Consider the following 27,271-nt stretch of genomic DNA (forward strand, 5'->3'; position numbering starts at 1 on the left):
ACATCTTCTGCTCTACGTCCAGTACGTTGCCCTCGTGGCTTTGCACTGTCCTCGTTGATCGTCGTTTTTGGATAACTCGCCGTCTGCGAATTCGCCGTCTTCTTTGCTCGTTGTTACGCGTCGTGTATTCGTCGTTCGTCTTTTAGCGTGTTCGTTGTCTAGGGATTCTTGTGCTGTTGGTTGTGCACAGTGGGATTTGGGTATACAGCATTTACCCAACCCACATATATGAGGAGCATAGTAAAACTAATAAATGCCGAGTTTGGTCAAGATATTTCATCTAATAACTTAATTTTCGACCGATCATTCCTATGGCAGCTATATGGTGGTCCGATCTTAATAGGATTTTCAGAATTTCAGATGCATCCAACTTTGCTATTGGCGCTGTCCTATCCCAGTACAAGGGACCCATTTGTTTTCCCTTTAGAACTCTCTCTAGAATAGAAGAGAACTGCGCCACCAATGAAAGGGAAATGTTGGCAATAATTTGGGGGCTAAAAGCCCCCAAGAATGACCTCTACGGTAAAGCGAGTGTAAATATATACACCGAGCATCAACCCTTAACCCACTCTCTTAGCAGTTGGAACGGCAACGCAAGAATAATAAGGTGGATTTCTTACCTAGAAGAGTATTACTATGAACTCATCTATAAGCCAGGTAGGGATAATATTGTAGCCGACGCACTATCACGAATCCCTGTGATAAATAATATTGGATCAGTAGTCTCCATCCAGCACTGTGCAGACAGTTCAAGTCACAATTTAATTCCGAGCATAGAAGCTCCAATTAATGTATTCAAAAACCTGATAATTCTCAGTAGAGCCATCCAACAAAAAATTTACGAATTCAATATCCCATTCCCAACATTCCACAAGCATACGCTTACTCGACCTAATTTCTCAGAACTCGACCTTTCGCAAATACTGAAAGTTCATCTAAGCCCATCCGTAATTAAAAATAAGCTCAGAAAAAATAATGAACCAAATTCAGCGGATATATCCCTTACATTTTAGTATCTCAAGATTAGATTCACACAGTCTCAAGTAAAAGATTTAACAAATGGAACATAATTGGTTACACATAACAGAGCTCACCACAATGCACTAGAAAACAAAATACAATTGTCCGAAAGTTTATATTTCCCACTTACCCACAAAGAAACACCAATTCCCGAATACCCAGGACATACAATCCATATCGACATATGGACCACAGAAAGAAACTTAGTTCTAACGGCAATAGACAAATTTTCAAATCAAGGGCAATAGAAGACATTAAAAACCCACTTAATGAAAAACTTTTTTATTTTGGAGTACCTATCCCTTAATTCAGCCTCAATCACTTTTATGATACAGAACCGATTAGGCATAGAAGCTTATAAAACACCACCCTATGAGATCGCAGTTAATGGTCAGGTAGAAAAATTTCATTTAACACTATAAGATAATATGAGATGCAAAAAAAGAAAACAGGATCACAGAATATTTGAAGAACTTCTTAACAAATCAATATACGACTATAACTACACTATACACTCGACAACTAACAAGAGACCATTAGACATATTCTTCGGCAGAAACGTGACTACAGACCCAGATCAATACGAAAAGCTAGGAAAGAGAACATTGACGGACTCAAACAGAAACAATCGACTGACATGCAGAATCATGACAAAATCGTAACGAACTTATACACCTGGTTAAGAAATATTATTCAAAGACAATGCCAGATTAGGTACCAAACTGTCAGCCAGATCCAAAAAGGAAATAGGTAAAGTAAATAGAAACACCGAACGAAAAACGACTAACAAAGTATGACATAATAGCAGTATAAAAAATACATAACAATTACAGATTACTATTAATGATAACAATAAAAGCAACAGAAGGACACTTAGAAATCTTGAACTACACAGATGAACAAAGAATCAGCATCCTAAAAGGAATAGGGAAATTACAGACATCGACAACACGAATCGTACTAGCTAGAACAGATCAAAAACGAATAAGATAATCTCCTTTTTTACTCCGAAAGAGACCTAAGAAGCAATACTTTATACCACACTTTACGTCACTAAATAACGCAAGCTATTTTTACTTTCGACACAATATCACTAATACCACCTCCATAAGTCCAACCAAAAATATGAAGACTCATCAAATTCAGAGTCCATTATATGCAGCCGAATTATTTTTCTAATAAAGTGATGCTAAGGAAAAACCACTGGTTTCCTTCCATCATTACCTGAGGAGTAATTATTTGACCCCACAAACATTGGTCCCTCGAGCCGGATATTATCAACCGTAAGTTATCGATTATCGGAAACAAACTCGATCTGCGCGGGAACTAGGAGCATTTACATCTAAAATTTCTCTAGCTCTTATAGGTTCTGAGATCCTTGCGTTCATACATACGGACGGACGGACGGACGGACGGACAGACAGATGGACATGGCTAGATCGACTCGGCTATTGGTGCTGATCAATAATATATATACTTTATGGGGTCGGAGTTGCTTTGTTCTGCCTGTTACATACATTTGGATTTTGCACAACTACAATATACCCTTATACCCATTTTTAATGCGTTCAGGGCTTAAAAAGGTGAGTTAATTACGTGTCCGCATTTAATGCGACACAATATTGTTTCCCAATTAATATTGTTAATTCATGTTCTTGGTCCGACACCCAAACATACACCCGGTAAACCAGCACGTATTGTACATACACACACTGTTGGATATCGGCTGCACCAGGTGCGGAATTCCAAACTGCCCGTAGAATGATGCGGCCTGCTGCGTGATTACCAACCGAGGCGGTTTTGAGGGTTTTGCACGATTGGTAGGAATGATGAGGTTAGCAAAAGAATCCCAGCTCACGAATGGGGTTGTTCATTTTAAACTTCAAACCTTTATTGAACTTAACCTAAAAAACTATAATTATTAATTTGACCTACACAGAGCATACGTCCCTTGACTTAGACTGACGCTCACAGACTTCAACATATGTCGCAAATTCCGCTGTTACTAAGCGTGCAAATTCAAAGCTCAATAGAATTACGAAATACGAGAAAATAAGATAATTTAAAGTAACAGGACTGAATGCTCGACCGATTGAGAGAGCCACTAAATTCAACTCAACTCAACCGTGATAGCGCGTGATCTTTTGAGTGATAAAACATTACTCAAACGCGGCTGATCTAAGCTCAGGTACATTTTCGTTAATCGCTCTTTCATGGGTTGTCGCCCAAACATTCTCCCCCCTTTGATGATAGCACCATTCATCATCAAATTTACGTCCGCCAACTGTCAGTTTCTTGGGCTTGGTACCTTTACTTAAACTAAAAATAGAAGAGTACAATTGAACAATTACGTAAAGGTTAGGTGTCATTATCAAGCCAATTCTCTTGTATGGGTAATGGACAGTTTTTTTTACCGGCCGTTTGATAACACCACTGCTCGTTTTAGAGTCACAACTTTAACTAATCCATCTGCACCAGCATGAGTGCTTAAAATCAGGCTCAAAGGCCACCGATGCGAAGGAAATCGTTCATCCTTAACACCATGCATCCAACATCTAGGTTTCTTTTCATCTGACAGTTTCTCCACCGATGCACTAAACTCATTTGACGTACATAGTTGAGAAGTTGACCGGGGGTTAACACCATCAAATCCTCAGGTTCATTCGAAATATAACAGAGGCTAATGCTGTCGCCATTTCCTCAAAGGTTAACACTCCCTCTCCAATGGCACTCTTGAGATGATACTTAATGGCCTTAACTCTAGCTTCCTATAATCCACCAAAGAATGGAGCTAATAGAGGGTTGAAATGCCAAGTGATTTCCTTATTCACCAATTTTGGCGCGATTAATCTTGAAATGTATGAGTAGTATGCCTCCCTATCACCTTGTAGTTTTTTATTGGCTCCAACAAAAACCACGTCTGCCTATGAAGGCTCCTAAAAACGCATCTGACGTTAAATCTCCAACTGGCTCTAAATGTATAGCCTTGGTCACCAAACATTTAAATACGGCAACGTATCCTCCGATCGAATTACAGCTTACGAAAATCTCAAATGATTTAACCAATATCATAAGAGAGGAATCTCATGTGATGAGATAGCTTGGAAGCTGAAATTTTTCCTGTACTTACCTTATGTGATGAAGGTGCACGTTAAAACGGGGTTTTGAGAAATTCCACCCGTAAGTATGGAACAATCGCGATAAACGTTTGTATGAAACTTTTTTGCTTACTATCCGATTGTCCTCAAACAAAATTTCAAAGTTCTTTGTTCAAATTTATTTGAGGGGTGTTTCATACTTTTCCAAAAATGTATTTTTCCCTTGGTGAAATGGGGGTCAAAGATTTGGTGGGTGACGTTTCGCGCTCAAATTCATTTTCAAAGCTCTATATGAAAAATCATTTGAGACGTGTTTCACATTTTTCGAAAAACTCCTTCGGTAGAAATGCGATTCAAAGATTTTTCGGGCGAAGTATGAAGTGGTGTTTGATTTGCTTCAAACTTATTTTAGAGCTCTACATAAGAACTCAATGAATACGTGTTTCAGCAATTTGGAAAATTCCGCCAAAAACAGTGGCTAATTAGCAAAAAACGTTGGTATGAAAAGATTATTGTTAAAATTCATTAGAGGGGTGTTTCACACTTTTTGAAAAATCCATTCCTCCTTGGTGGAAATGTGGTGAACTGACGGAAAACGTTTGTATGACAGTATTTTGATTACTGTCTTCTCCGTTTTAAAATCATTTCCAAAGCTATTTCAGAACATTGATTTTATAACAAGTGTCACGGGCAAGGCCGGGCTATATCCGCTAATACTGTAATGAAGCCAGCAGTGAAAAACAGCAGTATAATAAGTTTTGAATTGAACGAACTGTTTCATTCTAATAAAACAATCTATTACATAAACAACTATGGTTAAAAGATATCATAATATTAAAATTTTTAACAAATCAAAAATTGTAAGCTAGTTAGTGGAGAGCTAGCGCTTTGTGTCTTTTTGCCATGAAGATCATATCCCGGAGATCGAAAAAATCGACGATGGTCTCATAATTGTGAAAGATATGAATGGCACTATTAAATGGCAAAATGAGGAGAAACACGCGAGAGGCACCTACATGATCAACTTCTGGAACCAAACCTTATTCATCAATAAACGAGAGTTCAGCAACTTAGAGGGCAGTCATAACCCCAGGAAATCACACAACACAAATAAACCCGATAGAAAACGAAAGAATTAAGATTCTTTCTCTGGAAGCATTAGAATTGCACATCAACAACATAAAAAACATGCAAAAACTTCAGAGCTCTGTTTACAGCTGCCATCCGAGCAGCGAGAGACCATTTAAAAATAAGAAATTAGTTTAAAAAAAAAATTAGATTAAATGCACGAACAAATTTTGAAGCATAAGCAATAAGCAATGAATAACATCGGGACAAGATTACCGAGTTGTCAAATATATAGTGGAGAGAAAACACAAAGATATGTTAACCCAAGGTATTAATCGGCATAGCCAGTCGCCTTATTGTAGTCCCTTATGGATGGTACCAGGGAACGCAAAATTTAGAGTAGTTGTCGATTACACAGGATTAAACAACTTCACAGTTAATGATAAATATCCCATTCAAAACATGGACGAGATTTTGGAAAAATTAGTATGATGCTCATATTTTACAATAGATTTAGCAAAGGGCTTCCATTAGATTGGAATGGATCAGAAATCAATCAATAAAACACCATTTTCTAACAAATACGGACATTACGAGTATACTCGAATGCCCTTTGGACTTAAAAATACACCAACCTTCCATAGATACATGAATCATGTTCTTCGCGATTTAATCAACAAGCATTGTATTGTATAGAAAAGTGCGAATAAAAAAAAAAAAAATAGTTGGGCCACATTATAAGTCCAGAAGGCATACGGCCAAATAAACTAAAAGTAAAGGCAATACAAGAATTTCCTTTGACAAATACAAAAAATTGCAAAAATTGCAAAACCCATGACTGTTTACTTAAAGAAAGCAGCACACATCTAATAACACAAACTAACTAGATAGTACTGAATATACTTATAACGAGAACTTACCAAAAATAACATTGAATTAAAACTGTATTAAAAATGATCTTAATTGAAGGAAATAACATAATAAAAATCCAGTAATACTTATTGAAATATTACTATATTAAAATCACTTTCAAACAAAAGAAATAATATTCGAACATACTAAAGAAATGAATATATTCCAAATTATAATTACAGTATTCGTAATCATCATAATTATCATAACGTATCTAGCATATTCGTTTAAATACCCAAACGAATATTTATTAAGAAACTAAATGTTATTGAAATTAAAAAAATGAACAAGGTAATTTAAGTATGCTACCAATTAAACCGTTTTTTATATACCCTACACGGAGGGTGGAAGTGACATATTCATAAGCTGCATTGGCTTAACTCACTGCAAGTTTACAAATTAAATAATCACAACAATAGCATGCCTTCTGCAGCCGAATAAAAATAATAATAACAGCTCGTTGTCATAAATTTGAGAAACTAGGTTGAGACCCTTGCTCGCTACAGTGATCTTGCTTAATGGCGGACAGACTTCATTTAGGTAATGGCAAATTCAATCGTCTCACGATATTGCGATTACGGTGTGTTGGCATTTTTATTCCATGAACCCATAAAAAATGGGTATAAGGGGATATTGTATTTGTGCAAAATCCGAATGTATGTGACAGGCAGAAGGAAACATCTCTGACCCCATAAAAAGTATATTTATTCTTGATCAGCATCAATAGCCGAGTCCGTCCGTCAGTCCGTATGTATGAACGCAAGGGTCTCAGAGCCTATAAGAGCTAGTGAAATTTTAGATGTAGGTGCTCCTAGTGCTTGCGTAGATCGAGCTTGTTGCCGATAATTGATAACTTACTCCGTTTCCAAGCGTTTGGGTAATTTTGGTAAATTATAAGAGCTAGTCACCAAACTTGAAATATAGCTTCTAAAATAGAATATTTTATATGCATTTGATGCTGGAAGAAGAGGGTTCAGGGTATCCCCTGGTGGGGAGCTCCCGAATAGAACCTCTTGTTGTAATAAATGCTCTGTTATATATAAAACCAATTTGACATGTATTTTCTAGAATAGTTAAATATATATCCTGCATTTTATAGCTACCGCTTCCAGAACAAAGCTAAAAATCTAAAAATAAAAGTCATAATTTTAATGTAATTGACATTTTAAGAGATTAAAATGTTAAGTTTGTATATTCAGATCAGAATCCGCTTGTCCAACAATTTCGTTTAGAACCGTCATATGACGATGTCGTGGACTGCTATTGGTTCAAGTGGTAGTTGAGTGCAGAAAGATACTCGCGGCACTCACTTTCCAAAAATTTGTCATCCATCCGGAAACTCGAGAGACTCGAGCCAAGCTAGCTTCTTCTTCTTCGTCTTGCTCCCGTGAACCTCTCTCAGGCAAGCCGCTTGATTGACATATGAGAATATGAGTCAGAGTCAGGACTTCGGCCTTAGATATCTTGAATGGAACACCCAGCACGCGCTCAACGACAATCCCTGCTAGCCGTAGCATAGCCCAAAGTGAGGCAGAATTTGCAACAATACAGACTTTTTTCGTTTCCACGATCTTCCCATGGGAACCTGGGGAAATAAAGATGAACTCCAGTTCCGGGTATTGTCGCTCTATCTAAATACCTCGCCCAGCACTTCTCGCGAAGCCGTCCAACGACAATAAAAGGGTCAAAAGTAATCCGTATCAGTATATGTGAATGGTGGAGAATAGAGCGATAACCGTTCGATTTGCAGGTCGCCCATTTCTGGTGGCTTTGGGCGGGCACGTCATATGCGGAAGGCTAGGCAGGCATTGAAAACGTCTCTCACTAATGCTCGTAAGCTACAAGCTCAGTTCCTTTAGCGCAATTCATAAATTTCGCGTGTTCTTATCAATTTCGTCGTCTGCCACGCTTTGAACTGATGAAACTTAATGTTAGCTGTCCACAACTGATTCTAATAGAATCTCTCTAATACGATGCGCTACTGAGTAGAGCACATCGTTTGAACCTCTTTAAAATGTTTGCCTATGTATGCCCACCGACATTGCTTTTGACAACTCCTGCATCAGTTTCATACGAGGTATGGACACGGGCTTAAAAGGTGCTACTCTCGCTTTCGAAGCAGCCAAGCTCGTAATGTCAAATAAAATGGGCGTGGAAGCAGAAGCTTGCAGCAATCCAGGAAGCCACACTCAGTCCATAATCGTAATAAAGAGAAAGACCGCTGATCGGTATTTTTAAGTTTCAAAGTGTAGAATTGTTTGTGTTATCCTGTAATACTGCTCCTGTAATACTGCTCCATACTGGCTAGTGAAGCCAAATTGGTGATCTGGTATCTCGATCCCGTCTTCCAGCAGTGACAATTATCTACCCAAAAATATTCTTTCGAATACTCGACAGTTAATAAACCTATGGGACGGTAGGAGGCAGGGTCTGGATCAGCTACTTGACGGCCACCGTCTTATGCCGTATTACTGTTTAAGTGCTTACGATGCATCCAACGAATTTGTAACCTGCATTAAGCTCCTTTGAATTCAATAAAGAACATTCTAAATACTTACGTCATATAGCAACAACAGTTATACTTATTTACAGTGAAAACATGGAGTAATTAAAGGAGACGACCAGTGATGATGGTAAACAACAGCGAACATAACCCTAAGTAAGCAGCGGAGCGCTAGATCCTCACGTAGTCCGGCAGGGCCTTTTCAATGGGGAGAAGATAAGAAAATTGCGAAACAAAAAAGGCAAAGGAGCGTAAATATAAGAAGTCTTCTCACTCTTTTTATTTCCTTTTAATACTAACTTCGGGCAACGGGATAAGTCTGTGCTTAACCAAACCCTCTTCCCTAACCCAAAATATCATACACATTACTACACGTAGTACGAGGCGTCAGCCCGTCGCCTGTGAGAAGAATCTCAGCTTTTGTGAGTTTGTGTGTCCAACTAACGAAAGGGTAGCGTAAACCTCAAAGGCTACTCAGACGGCTTATCGATGAACACTTCATCATATTCTGCAGAGTATTACAGGGTTAGCCCCTTCAAATGATAACAGAAAGATGGCTATATTGATTCATTCGCGGATATTAAAGGCATTCAAAATGTTAGGGATGATTGATATGGAAAGGTTCATACATCCAGAATTTGGCTTGCAGACGAGAATATGTAAATTTAATTATTATCTAGTATATTAAAGGTTAATATGAATTTATAAAAGTACATATAAAAGACAGTCATACTCACTCTATATAATTGTCTCGAATTTTCTCCAGAACTGCCATTGCTTGACGAACATCGTCCAAGTCATTTATAGGTTTTTGTAAAATTTTGTCGTGCTCCTTAATAAAATCTATCATTTCATCTAATTGTTTTTTATATTGTACACTCAAAAGCTGACCCAACATTACTTTCCACTTTTTTGACTCTGAAACTAGCTTTTGCATTGTATTATTCATACGGACCTCTATAGGTCCAATAATTCGCTTTGGACTCATTGTCTCAATACTCTGAGTAATACCATCGTAGTATAAAAACATATCACGTATATCAACTGTTAAGGGATTAGTCAAAACAAACGTGTTAATAATTTCTTCTCGATCTTCGGCCCAAAGATATTTATTTCTTTCAAATATTTCACGTTGAAATTCCTCCATGTCAGTTTTGTAACTAAGCAATCCATTTGCTAAGTTCTGAACAGCTCGTATTATATCCTTATGCTCTACCACATATCGAAAATAGTTTCTCTCATATTTATTTTCATCTGCAGGTAAAAATGTGAGATATGAATATAGAGAATAGCTTTTTCAATCGATGATGCCCGATCGTAAGTTTATTTAATAGAGAAGTGAAGTACACAAAGTAGCGCTTTAATATCCTGGCCCCCATTGAAACATTTAATAGAGAAGTGAAGTACACAGAGTAGCGCTTTAATATCCTGGCCTCCATTGAAATAAAAAAGGTATAATGTTTTTGTGCAAATATATGAAACAGGCAGAAGGAAACATCTCCGACCCCATAAAGTGTATATATTCTTGATCAGCATCAACAGCCGAGCCGTCTGTCTTTCCGTTGGTCTGTCCGTATGTAACCAATCGGCAAGAATCGATATCAATATCGTGTTTTTTGAGAAAATTGGGTAAATAATAAGAGCTAGAGTCATCAAATTTGATATGTTGCTTCCAGAATAGTACATATATGTCTAGTATCTTTCATTTTATCTTTTCATTTTATAAAGATCGGTTAAGAAAAAACAAAAGTTATATGCAACTGCGTAATAGGATGGGGCACCAGCTTTAAGAATTTCTGTAGACATGTACACACACACATTCATGCGCGTCTGCTTCGGAATCTAACAGCATGGTAACTTCGACTTTTTCTGTAATGCTATTTTAGTTCATTTCATCATAACTACTTAATTATTGTGGTGCCGTCTGTCGCAAGTGCGAGCCTTACCGGGGAGGGAACTTTTTTTTTTTGCTGGTGTGGCATTCAACAACTTAATTTTCAAGGGACTTATGTAAAGTTTCTTTAAGATAGCTTTAAAACTGAGGGAATAGTTCGCATAGAAACAAACAGACGGACAGACGGACATGGCTATATCAACTCGGCTGTCGATGCTGATCAAGAATATATATACTCTATGGGGTCGGAGGTCTCCTATGCGCTACACATTTCACGAAAAATTATAACACACTATACAAGGTTACAATTTAAGAAAATACTTACCAGCGGTTACACGTCTATCCTTTCGTTCCTGAGTTTTTGCTTGTTTGCCCCAAGTAGATACAAAATAATTTATCTCTGTGCAACATAAAACAGCATTATTAAAATCATTTTGCATAATATCCAAGCTCGGCTTAATATAGCAACCACTATTAAAATCCATTTCCAGCTCAGTGTACAGTATAGGTTTCATTTGATTTGTCCGCCAATTAGTCCTGAATGAAAAAATAAATTATTAAATATTTTGGTAGGCCATGACTTTACTTGTTTAATAAAGATAAAAAAAGAGAGGTAAGTATATTTTCGGCACGTCAAAGATTAAAAAACATTGTTAGACTTTTCGCTTTTGTAGATGTTAGTGCAGACGAAAATGCAGTTTAATAAATTATCTATTCCAGAAAATAGAGCAATTGTCCAGAGCAGATATCTAGAGCATCCTTATCATTTTACAAATACGTAGGAAGCATAGTGAGACTTATAAATGCTGTGTGTGTTTAGGATATCTTTCTAAGCAAAAAATTCCATACAAGTACCAAATTTTCAGCCGATCGTTCATGGGGCACCTATATGGAAGTAAGTAATTAGGGTGCATAGTAAAATAAGTAATAAATTCTCAATCGATTATTTTTAACATATTTATATAATAAAGTGTATAGTAGGAATCCTAGTGACGCTTATTTATTCTTACACCACTTTTGTTAGCTGCTAGCAAGTTGAATTTATCCCAAATGCTGACGTGAGAATCACCGCTGCCGTGTCTAGGAAACTGTTTCAGTACTGTAAGGTTCTGGCTGCAGAGTTAGACCTGCCCCCTAGGCCAGATTGTAAAAACAAATCTGAGGTGCCCAAGAGACACCAGCTTTAATTCCAACTTCAGCGCCATCAGCTACTGTTGTTGCCCTTCGTAACTAATTGTTTGTGTTCTTGCTTTCCTCTGACACAACTTATGATTTCATTGATACGTTCCCAATCATTTGAAATTTGAATGGCCTCCTTACATGGTTGTTCACTTGTTTAATCAAAACAAGTGAGGTTCTAGTCGGCAGCTCCCGACTAGGGAACACTCTGAAGCCTCTTATTCCAAGACCAAATGTAGTTCGCACAACGCGCATTTTAGAGGTAATAAATATAAATTAAAAAACAAATTCCCTTGGCAGGGCTCAAACTCGCAACTTATCGTTGTATTTGCTGACGACTCTACTCAACAAACAAGCAAGCAAAAAAAAGTAACTTCCCAGGTAGGAGTCGAATTCGCGACAGACCGCAACACTTGCTATGCCTCTACTCAACAGCCACGCCAATAAGAAAGTACTTATGATAAAAAATGAACTAAAATAGCATTACAAAATAACGCAATTACAATGCTGTTAGAATGCGATAGAATGCGAAGCAGACGCGCATGAAAGTGTGTGTGTAAATTATATTAATCTGTTGGTGAGGGATGCGATAGTTGATCTGTTTCTCGTCCAGCGATGCCTAGTCCAGTGATACGGTATTTAGGACGGTTATGGTGGAGAGTTTGACGTCACTTTCTTTGCTAATTACTGGCCTTGTGGCTCAGCAATTCAATTGTAATATATGACAAATGATATGTACGGCAGCGTGCCGGAGTAGTGCAAGTTTATTCTTAAACGTCCTCAATCGTACTAAACTTATCGATGACCTGTTGAATTTCGTCTTCTCCTTAATACTTGAAAAAGGAGGAGCGAGCCGGTGAAAAGGAGGCTGAATCCTGCACCAGCTGCAAACCAGACCTTGGGTCGACGCTATTTCCTCCTTGAACTCTTGGATGATGTGGTTATTCATCCTATGGAGGAGCGGCATGCAGAACACTGGATCGTGGCTGATGATGTTTAAAAGTGGCGATCCCGCAATGCCCTGAATTTTGATTAGGGCTTCGCGTTGGTTCACATACTTAGTGCCGTTGATCATAGCTGAGCGTTCATAGATGACGAAATGCGTGCCATTTGTTGATATTTCGGGGCCGTCGTCAGTGTTGATTCGAGCTGGGCTTTCGTTGATGATTATGACGCCGTCGTCCACGAGTAAGATTGGTTTAAGATGGCTCGGTTGCGAATGGCAATGGGCTGTGCCCCCAGCATGTAGTGCCCGAAAACAAGTTTCATGGTTTGCCGCCTTGCAGAATGTATCGTAGGTTGTTGTGATGCATTCCGAGACTGCTAGGGTAACGTCTTTGCATTCGGCCACAAGGTCATTTTGTAGTTGCAGTACGGTGTGTTGGTCTGGCACAGGAAATACGATGATCTTCTTACAGATAAACTTAATTCTGGGGTATGCGATTAATATATGTACGATATTTTCCGAATGAAAGATCTTAATATTGGATGCTTCCGTTAAACTAACTATGGGGACATCTGTGGTGTGTTCAACTAAAGACTTCAAATCATTATGGCCCAAAACGGTGGAGTTTACTATGTTAGACTTGGCGAGAGTAATTCTGTGCATTAGGTTTAGAATTTCCGTTATTAACATTCTATTCCTCGCCAATAGCGCTTCGTACAAATGTGGAGTTATAACTAAATCATTCCTTTTTGCTTTGATTATTTGGTTAATGGTGACTGAGCAATAGGTTTTGAATTTCCGTTATCAACAGAGTCTTAATGGTGTCTGTGAGTTGATTTATCTGCTTTTGTGTCTCTGAGTTTATCATTACCTGCCTATTGTTTGCCTCGATTAGCTTGGATTCGGTCGTTCTGATTCTCTCAAGGTCTGAAGCGTCTGGGGTGCTGCTACTACCTTAAGTGCAGTGTCTAAGCTTCTTGCTATTCTATGATGTATTTTTAAAACGGACAATATACTTCTAATGTGATCTGTGTCAACGTCTAGTAGTTTTCGCATATGTGATTGGGGAAGTTGCTGGAGTTTCTCAATTAGTCTCGCTGCTCCCATACCAGCGTATTTCCGTCTATTAAAGGTAGAGTGTGAATAGTCGGTAATTCGAGCGTTCGCTATCGCTATAATAGAGAGGATCGTACCCCAAGCCTGTAAATCTGTTCTTAACCTATTTATTTTATGATCCGATTGTAGGCCTTACTTGAGGTTGTCCTTGTAGACCACCCTTCCCTTAACTAGGACAGACGTTCCCATGTCTGCTTGTATTTTTTCTTCTGAGCATAATGGGGTCAATTTGTTTCCTAGCCTTCTGTTATTCTTCAGAAAATCACTTTCGCCTACCTCGAATACTCTGTTTTGTCTGTCCGGGCTGCATCTGTTAATATTGGTTAGTTGTGCTTTTGCTATTTTTATACCCTGAACCCATTAAATGTGGGTATAAGAGTATATTGTGTTTGTGCAAAATCCAAATATATGTAAAGTATATATATTCTTGATCAGCATAAATGGCCGAGTCGATCTAGCCATGTCCGTCTGTCTGTCCGTCCGTCCGTTTTTATGAACGCAAGGATCTCAGAACCTATAAGAGCTAGAGACTTCAAAATTTTAGATGTAGGTGCTCCTAGCTCCCGCGCAGATCGAGTTTATTTCCGATGATCGATAGCTTACTCCGTTTCCAAGCAATCGATAAAAATCGATATCGACATCCTTATTTTTGAGTAAGTTGGGTAAATAATAATAGTAAAGTCCCCAAACTTGACATATAGCTTCTAAAATAGAATATATATGCATTTGATGTTGGAAGAAGAGGGTTCAGGGTATCCCCTAGTCGGGAGCTCCCGACTAGAACCTCTTGTTTCTTTTATGTTTTCCTGGAATTCTTTGGGTGCCGAGTGTATAACCTCTATGGGTTTTTGGTTTGTGACCGAGTGCAGTCTTGTTGTATTCTACTGTCGCCCTCATGATTAGGTCGATTGTGTCGTCAATTTTTTTTTGTCGACTTTTAGGCACCTTGCAATTTCTGTTAAGGTGCTGTGGAAACGCTTCACCTCTCCGTTTGAGGTACTGTGTAGTGGAGACGCATTGACAATATCTAAGCCATAATTGTTTGTGAGAAGTGAAGTAATTGTCTCTGAATTAAATGCAGCCTCGTTATCACAATATATTGTTTTGATGTTTGGGAACAAGTTCACCAATTGGATTATGGGCATTTTTGGGTCTACTATGGTTCGTGACGCTACTGTTTGAACGTCTGCAAGTTTTGAAAACTTGTCGATGCAAGTTAGAAACTTTTTTGCCTGTTGAGTAGATGTCAATATGGAGCATTTCTCCGGCATAGAAAGGAATTGGTGTTATGCAAAGCTCTTATCTTTTGGGATACCTTACGGTTTTTTCATTCATTTTGGGAAAGTAATAGTCGCGGATGAATTACTTGATGTTTTCTTGAGCGTCCCAATGTACACGGTTGTGTTCATATATGTGATATCTGATACGACATTTTTGCAATGCCAAAATTTGGTTGCCGGGAAGTGTAACACTAGACTGTGTTGAAAACTAGCCAGAGTTGATAAATCGCAGTGAATTGCATTTACAACTTCTGGGTTATTAACTTACTTTATTGTTTCAAAGAGATTTTTTTGTCAGTGAAGCTGATGAAATGGCGAGTCTTGCTGCCGAAGAGTATGAGGTTCCTGAAGCAATTTAGAGGCTTGTCTGTAGTTTCGACCGTGTAGGTCAGTGACATTTCGCCGTGCATGGGTGCAGCGTCTGACTGAGGATCGTTTATTAGAGTATTTATGTTCTGTCATGTAGAAGCATCCGCTAGAAAGTTTTCTTTCCCTGGCTTGTAGAACAGTTTTGCGTCATGTTGATCTATGTAAGCTTTCCACCTCTTAATTTTGGAGTTTGTGTTTTTGTCCGAGACAGCAAAGGTGAGAGGTTGATGGTCAGTAAAAATTCGTATTTTTTTTGTACCATACAGTAAGTTTTGCAGCTTACCCACAGCCCAGTTAGTAGTTCCCGCTCATTTGTGGCGTAATTAAGCTCGTATTGCTTTAGCGTCCGGGAAATCATCGTTATTGGTCGGCCTTCTTAAGATAACACTGCTCCAATGCCATCGGCGGATGCATCGGTAGTTTAATCAAAAGGCTTTTTGAAGTCCGGGTACATTAAGATGACATCTTCTGATGCCAAAATGTTTCTTAGGCGTTCAAATGCTTCGCGCTGAGTTTCATTACACTCAACTGTAACCTTTCTGGACCTGTGTTTGCTGACTGAGCCGTTTACGCCTTTCAATATGTCTGTTAACGGTCTTACTATGGAAGCAAAATCTTTAACAAAACTTCTGTAATAGCTGGCTAAGCCGAGGAATGATCTAAGGCTGTACAAGGTTTTGGGCTCTTGGTATTCTTGTATGGCTCTAACCTTTTCAGGATCACTTTTTGACCCACCCTTGGTCACTATGAATCCTAATACTCAACGCTGTCCTTAAAAAATTGGTCTTTTCCTGTGAGATTCTCATGTTAGCGTCGCTTAAACATTTCAGAACTGTATCGATGTATTTAATATGGTCGGTTTCATTTTCAGAGAAAATTATAACATCGTCCACGTAGACGTAACATAGCTTACCGATTTGTTCGCTTAGCACGTCGTCTATGGCCCTCTGGAAAATGCTTCCGGCATTTTTTAAGCCGAATGGCAAGCGGCAGAACTCATATTTTCCGCCGTGTACCGAAAATGATGTTTTTTCACGATCTTGCTCTGCTAAGTAAATTGGATGGTAACCTGATTTTAAGTCTAAGGTCGTGAAAAATGTTGCCTTCCCCAAGTTAGCCAAAATCATGTTAGCTTCCTAAAGTCTATTACCAAACGTTTGTTTTTATTGCCGTTGGCATCTCTCCCTTTTTTGTCGACAACCCATGTTGGGCCTAATTATACCATCTTTCATTAATTGTTTGATTTCGTCATTTTCTAAATCTGCTTTACCCATTGAATGTGAATATAGTTTTGAAAACACAGGTTCTCTGTCTACCGTACGGATTGTGGCGCTGACCGCGGTGTTAAAAGGTAGCGCCTCTTTAGAGGTTGAAAACACTTTTAGTCTCCCTAGTATCATATTTTTAAATTCTGTTTCCAGTAAAAATAAACTTTCATTAGGCATTTATTTTACTGGAGGCGTGAATTGAACTGACAGTCAAGGGCTTGTCGACAGGAATTACATTTGTTATCTCGTTTATGGGTTTTATATCATTCTTTGCCGCTCATGTGTCTATTAGAATTCTTAGTGTTCTTCCAGCCAGCTGTCGTTCGATGAACAGTAGCCGGGAGCGTTCCCTAAAAAAAATGTTACGACTCATAGCCACATGCCGATTCGCAGTCATTTTCTATTTCGCTTACTGCGGCTGCTGGTATTTCTTCATAGCTCTCTTCTTTAGGGTCTGGGTCGTTCTGAACAACATTGTTAAAGCGCTGACACCTTTGACGTGTCATTCGTTCAGATGAGTTTTTTACGCCGGCGCGCTATAGGTCTGGAGCTTCCCTAGCTCTGTGCGTTGCTTAAATCTTATTGAAGAGTCTATTTCCATGGGTTCTGTGGACTGGCTTTGCTGTTCTCTACTTTGTTCTAGGTTGGTACTATAATGCTGACGTTTGACAAAGTGGGGATTTTTTTCTTGACCACGGTCCTCTCTGTTGTTTCTACCCTGCCTGTTCTGTGAACAATTTTCGCTGATTTCGGCTGCCTGAGCTCTTTCTTCGATGGCTTTAGCGTATGAAGTCGAAAACATGCTTCGCTTAATACTTGCTTGAGCTAGTGCTAGTGCGGATGGCAAATCTTTCGGCTTTGCCGGAAATATGATTTATTTCAGGGACTGAGTCCTGAAATAAATGCTTGAAGTGCATTGGCTCTAACTTCTTTGTTAATTACGAGCGTCAACTTTCGTCTCTGCCTTACAATCTCTAGTCCCTGTCTCAGGAGGCGCAGTGAGATCCTATCGGCATACGTACAGTCCAACCTCGCTATCATGGCAGTAATGCCCTTGCGGAACCCCTTACTTTGTTCCTAATAATAGTTACAGCCTGGTAGTGTGTGCTGCGTCGGAGGCTGATTGCCGCCACGCAACATATTTTTCTTGGGTGCCGTTAAAGTCGATTTTATAATGTCTAACGGTATGTCACATTTGAAGATTGAGTTTACTAAAACTTGGTATGTTTCAATTTCAGGTGCTTCTATCCGAAGACTACTTATCTGAGCTTGTACTGCACTTAACTGTGCAAGAAAACTTTCTTCCTGCTGCGCCAAACCTTGGCTAACAGCATTTGCTATCAAAGCCTGTATTTGGTTAGCGTCCATGAACGTCTCTAATTGTGTAAGTGTCTGACTACTGCCTGTAGGCTCTGTCTCCCAACCGTCGCCGCTGTCGTATTCAACTTTAACCTCCCTATATGAGCCTGACCAACTCATGGGCTTATCGTAAGGCTTTTAGTTGACACTTCACTTGTTGTACTACAGCTTCTTTAGACGGTGGCCGATTATTTAAAGTCGGCGTATACAATAATGTTCAATTATTTGTTTGAAATTCAAGATTGTATTTTCGCAGCCACTCTGCTGTAGTCAGTTTGGTAAGTAGTGTGCAAATTTTGTATTTGAAGGCACTATGTTAAACTTACATGTTTCGGTTAGGGTATTAACACTAGGGTATGAATTCTTATTTTGTTGGGCGCCAATTATATCAGCGATGCGATAGTTTATCCGTTTCTCGTCCATCGATGCCTAGTCCAGTTATACGGTATTTAGGACAATTATGGTGGAGAGTTTGACTTCACTCTCTTTGCTAATTACTGGCCCTGTGGCTCAGCAATGTAATTGTAATATATGACAAATGATAAGTATTTATGGCAGCGTGCCGGAGTAGCGCAACTTTATTCTTAAACGTCAATTGCATAACTACACTTAGAAAATACAAACTGGTGCAACTTAAGCTAAAGACAACACGCTACAACGTCATGATCGGCAAGCCGACTCAGCATAATTGTAGGCGATAACGGATCGCTGAACTCTAACATTGGTGTGTCAGCGCTTACGCGGGCTACTTACTAACTAAGTGCGGAGCTTACTTGTTGACTTGTACATGTAAACTCGAATTCTTGATGTTTTCCAATTGCGCAGTTACATATAACTTTGGTTTCCTCTTAACCGATCTTAATATTTTTTACAGTATATCTTATTGTAGTCAATTGCATTTAAATTGCGTTTAAGATTGGGTTATTTACTTGATTTATAGCTCTGTGGTGTTAGCGTGGACGTGGCAATAGGTATAAAATGGATGATACTAGATATATATATAAAATTCTATAAGCAACAAAGTTTAGTGACTCTAGCTCTTATTATTTACGAAAATTGCTAACAAAAAAACAGGATGTCGATATCGTTTTTTATTGTTTTCTTGAAAACGGGGTAAGTTATTGATTATCGGAAACAAACTCGTCACTAGGAGGAGCTAAAATTTCAAGTCTCTAGCTTTTATAGGTTCTGAGATCCTTGCGTTCATACATACGGACAGACGGACATGGCTAGATCGACTCGGCTATTGGTACTGATCGGGAATATATATACTTTAATGGGGTCGGAGATGCTTCCTTCTGCCGGTTACATACAATTGGATTTTGCACAAATACAATATACTCTTATACCCATTTTTAATGGGCTCAGGGTATAAAAAGCGTAACTAGCCTGTCACCCTTCCAGTCCCTTCAATACCTTCAATACCATTTCTGCCCTAAAAAATTAACTTCACCTTCTGACCAAATCTTTATTCATTATCAGAATGTTAGAGGTCTCATTTCAAAGCTTAATAGCATTTTCAGAAACATGGTTAAGTTCAACCATATCTGATTGAGGTTTTATCGAATAACTTTATTTTGTACAGAAATGATCGGCCGACTCGAGGTGGTGGGGTGCTAATTGCCGTTTAAGCCACTCTCCAGTCAGAACTTTTCTGTTTTAGTACGCCTACTGACGCTGAGATCTTTTCCTAGAGAGAATATCTACATAACATGGCCTTATGTCCTTCCTTCTTCTGATATTCAAGTATATATAAAACATATTACTTGTATTAAAGAAGTTTCTTCCACGTGCGTGATAATGACCTATTTATGGTGTGATGGGGTGATAAGTTTTATTTCTGTAAACATAAACATACATTGCCGTTGGCATGATCAGCTGATCTCAATCAACTTCAATAGGCAGCACTGCCCAATAACAGTTACATATGATCCGCATATGATCATATGATCCGCGTAGGTTAATAACATAACCAGTTAATGACGCAGTTGCGAATGAAAATATCGTGTCTCGGGTGGATGCTTAATTGCCTCTTTTAGCTTTGGAGTGGCGTCATTCTATTCAATTTCAATCGCCAACGAGTACAGTAAGCTTACATCGCTTTAAAAAGTATAAAATTCAATTTTTCAAGTGGGCGTAGCAAACCCACGTGTATCGGCAATCAAGCTCGGAGAAAAAAAAGGAAGGAAAAAAGGTCCAAAGTCTCCGAAAAAAAAGGGTAATATAGACATCATGCGCTCCCGAGAGCTTGGCTATAACCTTTCACCGGAACAAAGAAAATTTTCAAAATTCGGACATTGATAAATCTTCACTAAGGGATTGTTACTGGATTCGTGGGGTGCCTTTCCTGTGTGTGGAAGTCGGAGGAAGGTGCAGGCTAAGGCTCGGAGCCGCGTTATTGCTTGCTAAAAAGAAAAATTACGCATAGCACGTAGACCTTATCGGAGCCAAAGCCAAAGCCGAAGCCCAAAGCACCAAATAGCGTCAATCTACACTGGAAGCAGGGAGCGAATTTCCTAAGGCCGAACCAAGATTTCAGCACCGTTTCAGTTTCTGCAGATAAGCTTTGAACCTCGCTAACCAATAGTTCTTGCTGCACGCACAGGCAGTCCAACGTGACCACGTATTGGACCCATCAATTCCCGGACATTCTTGAGCGCAGATCTGGCGGATAGCTAACCAGTGCGCACTCGGATTTACAACATCTGATATAATTGTTAAACGGCATACTGGCCGTAGGTATAGGCGTAGGGCGTAAGTACACATGCAATTTAAATTGAAATTCTTTCCGTTTTATATCGCTGACATTGTCTTGCGATCCTGATTTAGCATGTATATGTCGCTGACTACTATATTTCTACGTTACACAATTCAATTAAGAGTCATCCTCAGCTGACATCGTTTGATCATACACAGTAAGTATAACAGAAGGTAATAAGCCAACATATCGAATTGTACGTATTGTTTGAATCCCGGTTATAGTCAGCGGGTATACTGCTAATCAGCCTTCGTAAGTACAAATACTTTTTGTGGATCATTCAGATCAGTAGTGATTTAGCTTCATATTAGTTTCGAAGTGTAATCTCAATCATGTGTGTTTTTGCCCAGATTGAGTTTAGTTTTATAAAAAAAGAAAAACGCTGTTCTTCTCACGTAATGTATATTGAAGTACGACCATGAATTTAAATCTTCTTTGAATACAATTATATGATAAAATGAAATCTTAATTCCTTTTTGGGCACATAGTATCGCATACAAAAGGGTAGTTGCAATGACAATCGCAGATGCAGCTACAGGTAGGGTTGGTGAAGACCGAGGGATGATGTAGCTCCTTGGCTATATATGATATATTCTGCTTGCTAACCGTAGTCACTCCTTATATATCGTGGTATTCCGTCGTACCTTAACTCTGTCTACCTTTTTTATCTTTATTATACTTGACGTGTCGAGTGTGTTAGGGAGCAAAAGAACCCACGCCACTTCCCTGAGCACGGTCAGAACCTGTAGACGGAGTACGCTCCCAACGCACAACACGAGTGTTAGGCAAGACGCGCCCAGCGTAGCCGTCGTGTTTGTTACAATGGTGTTGGGTGATTTTAATTTGCCGACATCTCTTGGTCATTATTCACTGCTGAAAATTATCTTCTGCCCTCAGCACAGCACAATTTTATAGACTGCATGCTTGATCTTTCGTTGTTTCAAATCAACTCAACCTCTAATCATTTGAATAGAACACTTGACCTTATATTTGTTAACGACTACCTTATTTCTAATGTATCTAGGTCCCCTCCTTTATCTCTTCCTGAGGATGTCTATCATCCTACTTTAGAGATAGCACCGCTCAACTGTAATCCTTTCATTTCGTGCTCATCAGCCGATATGATCCGCTGTTGCTTTCGCAAAGGAAATTATTCTTTGCTGAATCAGCTTATTTATGCAACCGATTGGTCTTTCTTATATGACTCGGTTGATATGAATACTGCCATTAATTATTTTTATATCACCCTAAGCTCCCTCTTAGATGTGCGTATTCCTAAGTCACTACCTTCAACTACTTTTTCAAAACCACCCTGATTTACTGCCCGACTACCACATCTAGAAAATGTAAAATCTAAATATTTTAAAAAGTTTAAAAAGTATGGTTCATGTACAGACTTACCTGAATATTCCATAGCCAAGTTGAACTTCTTTCTTCTTAATTTTCAATTTTATAAATATGTAAACTTGAAGCGTAAGTCTTCAAGTTTGCAATCTTCTTTTTTTCTCGGGATGTATAAAGCTAGATATTCTGATTCTGCTAACCTCATTCCTAATTTTTTAACAATCAACTTACTGTCTGTTCTGTTCTAATACTAATTCCTTCCCTTATACTATTTCTTCCGCTAGTTCTATACTTCCTCCCATTATTCCCTACTCCTCTCTCTGATTAACTATAAACTTTTTAAAATCTTCTTACTCTTCTGGGCCTGACAAAATTCCTAGTTGTCTACTCAAAGAGTGTAGTTTTTCCCTTCTTTATCCATTGCTAAAGCTTTTTAATCTATTCCTTGAAACTTCCGTCTTTCTATCTCTTTGGAAATAATCTTATATTATTCCTCTTCACAAGAGAGCCGGGAAGTTAGATAAACAAAATTACAGGGGCATTGCAAAACTGTCCACTATTCCTAAATTATTTGAAAATATAATCACTTCGAATTTGCATAATTTCTGCAAATCAGTTGTTTTCCCTGTTCAACATGGATTCGTAAAGAATCGGTCAACTACGACCAATCTGCTTGAGTTCACCTCTTTGGTAAATTATGCTTTCCTTTCGAAAATGCAAACTGATGTCATTTACATTCGACTTCAGTAAGGCGTTTGACTCTGTGAACCATGACATTTTACTTTTTAAACTTGACCGAATAGGTTTCCCTCCGTTTTTTTTTCTTCGGATTAATTCTTATTTACAAGGTAGGACCCAAGGAGTAATGCTGAGGCTGACTACCTCTAAACAGGTTCACGTTACTTCTTGTGTTCACCAGGTCATCTTTGAACTTTACTCTCTACTCTTTTTACATATGATCTCCCCTCTGTTATATCACACGCCCGTGTACTCACATATGCGAACGAAGTCAAACTTTTTCTATCATAGACTAATCCCCTACATGATTCTCGTCTATGTAGGGACCAAGTGCCACAAAAATTCATCATTTAATCTTATTATACCAGCAACCGTTCATAGTCAGAAAAGTCACCGAAATATTATGCATGCATCCCATCGTAGTCGCTATTTGCTTTCGCACGACGCTGCATGATTTCGCTATTTCAGCGTCGGTGCGTTTCTTCACTCGCCCTTTCGTGAGAATGAAGGAATGCTCGATTGACCAGGCCACATCACAGTTATAATTTAGATGTGGTGAATATTTGTGTTTTTGCTGAAATTGAAGAAAAGTAGAAGGTCTGATTGCCACGCTGCGTTCTTTTTAATTCGACAGCGGAAGAAGCAAGACGCATATTTGGCGCGCGCATAAATCATAGTAATTAAAGGTGCAGTGGCTGTACACCGCTTCGGATTTTTAAGGGCATATCGAGCCCAACTCTTTGCAATAGTCCCCAGAGCTCATATAGTTCGCGTTCAGCAGTTTACCGCCACCAGGTGATATTCGCTTTTAAATAATCTAGCGTGTAATTCTGGATAAACCCCTTTTTTTTTAGTTGTTAAAATCTTACTTAGCTACCGGCCAGCCATTGCGCAACTACGTGTTCGTGTATTCATATATATATATATATATATACATATAAATTCAGCGTGGCTGGACAGTCGTAGCCAATTCGTGAGTTGCAACGGCTCTAAGGGAGTGGAAAATATCAAAAGGCCTACGGATTACTTAGGGATCACTATTAACACAACCGGCGCCACCGGCACAGAGCGGCGGAGTCTACACCCCGCGACCGCATGTTTAGCCATTGATAACCAAGCTTTTCTGATCTACTTCTACTTTGCCGCCCTTTTTGATCAACGGAGTGCCTCCAACAAGGAATGGGACCGTTTAAGTGTCCGCAGAACGAGATCGTATATACGTGCTAGGCGATTGGTTGGAAATTTTGCGTACACGCCCCGACCTAAATGCTCATGCCTTAATATTTAAAAACCTCGTTCGTTTTGTTTAAATTATGAAAGTAATAGAAAAGTTGCTGCTTTGGAAACTTCATTTCTTAAACCAAATCAATATAGTCAAGTTCTATCGAAGTTTACAATTCTATCATTTTGAAATCGACGATTTAAAATAACTTGATAATGAGATGTTATACTTAAACTAAACGGAAAATTAAGCGCAATGACAATTGGGCGATGTGTGTACGGTTATCCCAAATTATTTGTTAACAGATAAAATAATTCGAATTGCTCCACAGATATTACCACCATGCTAACGATGGGCACAACGTACGCATCGATGGATTTATTTGCTCAATTTTGGGAGTATGCCATGGCCACATAAGCCTGAAAAGGAGTTTTAAATGTTGAAAAATAATTGTAAATCGGCGAGCCTTCAGCACTACCCGACATAGGAAAAGCATGTGATTTAAAACTACCGTCTCCCAGGGCCCATTATCTATTGTCAAGCAACATAATTTCTGTTTTCAATTATTTATTAGAATTACGTTCAGTATATCGATTCTTTTGTAATCACGCCACAGTGTCGACCGAGCATTAGTGCTGTTAACATAAGTCTTATTTTTATTATCTTTATATGTTTGTTTCAAACACGTCCTATATGAAGCAAATAGTCAATTAATAATATAAAAATTGTAATTAATATGATTAACTATAACTTTCGTGGTTCGTTACCAGTACCTTAGGAAACTAAATATGTACAAAACAATCAATTAACCGACAAAAGGTTAAAATAAGGGGTGGCCGTGACTTTCTCCGTGCCACCAAGGTAGGATGGGTACAGACCGTTAGTTAGTTATATTACTTTAACATGGTGGCAGCTTAAAGGCTAGATAAAGAACTAAATAGTTGAAAGCACAACATAGTTGCAAAAGATAAAAGTGAAATAAAATATGTGCTTAGTATCCAGTTGCCACTATGATTAAACTTTTAGTTAACATACTTTTTTTAGCTGCCTGATATTTATTAGATGAAGGAGAGGCTGGCTTTTATTCTCGACTCAATATGAGATCAAGATATCAAACTCTTCGGTATAAACCCAGCCTTACCTTTTACCTTAATATTCTGGAATATAACAACTGTTAGTTACACGATTGTGGTTGTTCTTAAGCTAAGAGTAGGATTACCAGTGCAATTGCCCATTCGAGTTTATCGTTTGCATTTCATACATTAAAGTCAGTTTTTTGCTTTGAGCTTGAAGCATTACAAAAATAGGCGCTCTTTTGTATACAAGGAAACATTTCAGAGTGTTCAATATTTAGGCAGAGACGCTCTTAGCGCACCGGCCAAAACTTGAGAGCCAGCAGTGGCATGGTGACACCAATGACAATGGTAGAGATAAGATTGACGCTGTGGTTGTCCAGGATGCGGAGTCCACTAACATGACGCACACCTTTGCCGGGCGCATCCACAATCTTACCATGCGCATTAATGCCGGAGAACTGCAACAATCCGCCCAGTACAGAGTCGAGCAGCGAGCCAAAGAGTCCCGCTAAGCCGCCAAAAAAGATGATGGGCCACTGCGGGGGACTGACGAGCAGCATTTTGGCCTCAACCGTATAGCGGACGGTGGCAAAATAGGCAAAGCCAACGAGCAAGCCGCCCAGGAGGCTTACCACGATGCCAATGAGCGAAACTCCACCATTCGTGCCACGTGGCACCCGTCGCCAGCTGATGATGGAGATGGGATCGCTTGAGGAAAGCACACTACCCAGCTCACTGCTCCACGTGTCACCATTGCAACAGGCAAAAGCGCTCATCACGGCAATACCCAGCCAACTGGAGCGATACTCCTTGGCGAAGTCAATGGAGCGCTCACCACTGCCGCAGTCAATCAGGTAGAGCAATGCCAGCTGCGTGGCCATGCCTCCATTGCACAGCACTTGCACCCAATTGCGTTGTCCTTCACCTTCCTTGAAGTCGTGCTCAAACTTGCGTTTCAATTGCGCACGAAACTTGGTGGCCCGAGATGAGCTAAAGAAGAAAACTACCAGACTGGCAAAGAACGGATGACTCGCTATGGACAGCGTGAACGCAACGACCACGCCCAAAGCGGCACCCGATTTGCTTACCGAGCGGCGACGGAGCGCCACAGTCATCAACGCCAGCGGCGCCAATGTAGAAAATAACCAACGAGTCGGCGCTATAACCAAAGGCTCTTCAAAGTCGTAGCTCCAGAATTTAGAGAATGCCACGTTGCCCAACCACATGAATATGGAGATAGGTATGGAAAGGCCACAGAATAACAATGGCATCCAGTCGCCGTTGGCCATTGTGTTTGTTAAACTATATTTTTTTAGGAGAAATGAATTTTTATTCAAACGTAAACGTTGCCCTAACATCTTTGGTACCCTACAACCAAATCGAACCTCTTAACCGTCGACGACTGACATTGTACCCGTTACCATTTGCAGCTACAACGTTGTTGGACTTGTAATTTTGACCCCCTTTTTTGTTAAAGTGCACTTATCATTGTGCTAGTGTGTAGCGTAGTAGGATGACAAAAGAACCCAGACCCCATCCGACGAGCTAAGTTTAAAGAAGATGGCTAGAAGTGCACGACTTCTGATTCCACTATGCACAAGTAGGCGATATAAACTATATCTTCTCAGTACGCACACGCATAATTGGCGCCCAAACGTGGGGCCCGATCTAATTTTTGTTAACATGCCGAAAAATTAGCACCCAGAGGGGAAGCTTAGAAAGTATACACAAAGAAAGTATACAGAAAGTATACAGAAAGTATACAGTGAGTTAACATTAGAAAAATCAGCCTTGACGTCCTTGATTCAAACGCAGCTATCCGCCAGTCAAGTTAGGAGCTCGGACTCTAATGACTCTACGGGACAAGCTGAACCGTCCAGCCAATTGGCCAGAGCTCAAGCAGCAGGGCAGACTAGTGGTACTTCTCGCAGTAGTCAAATCACCACCAGTCCCAGTCCAATCCCACCTGGCGTATAAAATTTGATAGTTCCAAGGAAGGTCTCCTGACCGAAGAATTTTTTTGCAGGATTCGCGTCCCGACCAAGAAATATTTGCAAGGTGATTATAGCCTTTTGTGTGACCATTTGCATCTCCTCTTTGTAGGTAAAGCAAACGACTGGT

At 39.3% G+C, this 27,271-nt stretch overlaps 2 protein-coding genes across 2 annotated transcripts in view; both read right to left on the minus strand.

Annotated features, from left to right (window-relative positions):
- kl-3 (dynein heavy chain 8, axonemal kl-3) overlaps positions 1-27,271 on the minus strand; it is a 233,337-nt gene that overhangs the window by 108,815 nt on the left and 97,251 nt on the right. Inside the window, exons 6-7 of the mRNA XM_032433417.2 lie at positions 10,821-11,032; positions 9,339-9,855 (exon numbers count right to left, since the gene is read on the minus strand). Coding sequence (XP_032289308.1) covers positions 9,339-9,855; positions 10,821-11,032 — 729 coding nt within the window. The remainder of the gene's footprint in view (positions 1-9,338; positions 9,856-10,820; positions 11,033-27,271) is intronic.
- On the minus strand, positions 25,110-26,489 carry LOC116650070 (transmembrane protein 19-like). Its single transcript, XM_032433418.2, has one exon. The coding sequence runs from the start codon at positions 26,437-26,439 to the stop codon at positions 25,441-25,443; it is 999 nt and encodes a 332-aa protein (XP_032289309.1). The 5' UTR covers positions 26,440-26,489; the 3' UTR covers positions 25,110-25,440.

Source organism: Drosophila virilis, unplaced genomic scaffold, assembly GCF_030788295.1.
Source record: "Drosophila virilis strain 15010-1051.87 unplaced genomic scaffold, Dvir_AGI_RSII-ME tig00001776, whole genome shotgun sequence".
Classification (NCBI taxonomy): Eukaryota; Metazoa; Arthropoda; class Insecta; order Diptera; family Drosophilidae; genus Drosophila; species Drosophila virilis.

Excerpts from the sequence above, each read along its gene's own strand:
- LOC116650070 (XM_032433418.2), bottom strand. The coding sequence starts at position 26,439 with ATGGCCAACGGCGACTGGATGCCATTGTTATTCTGTGGCCTTTCCATA.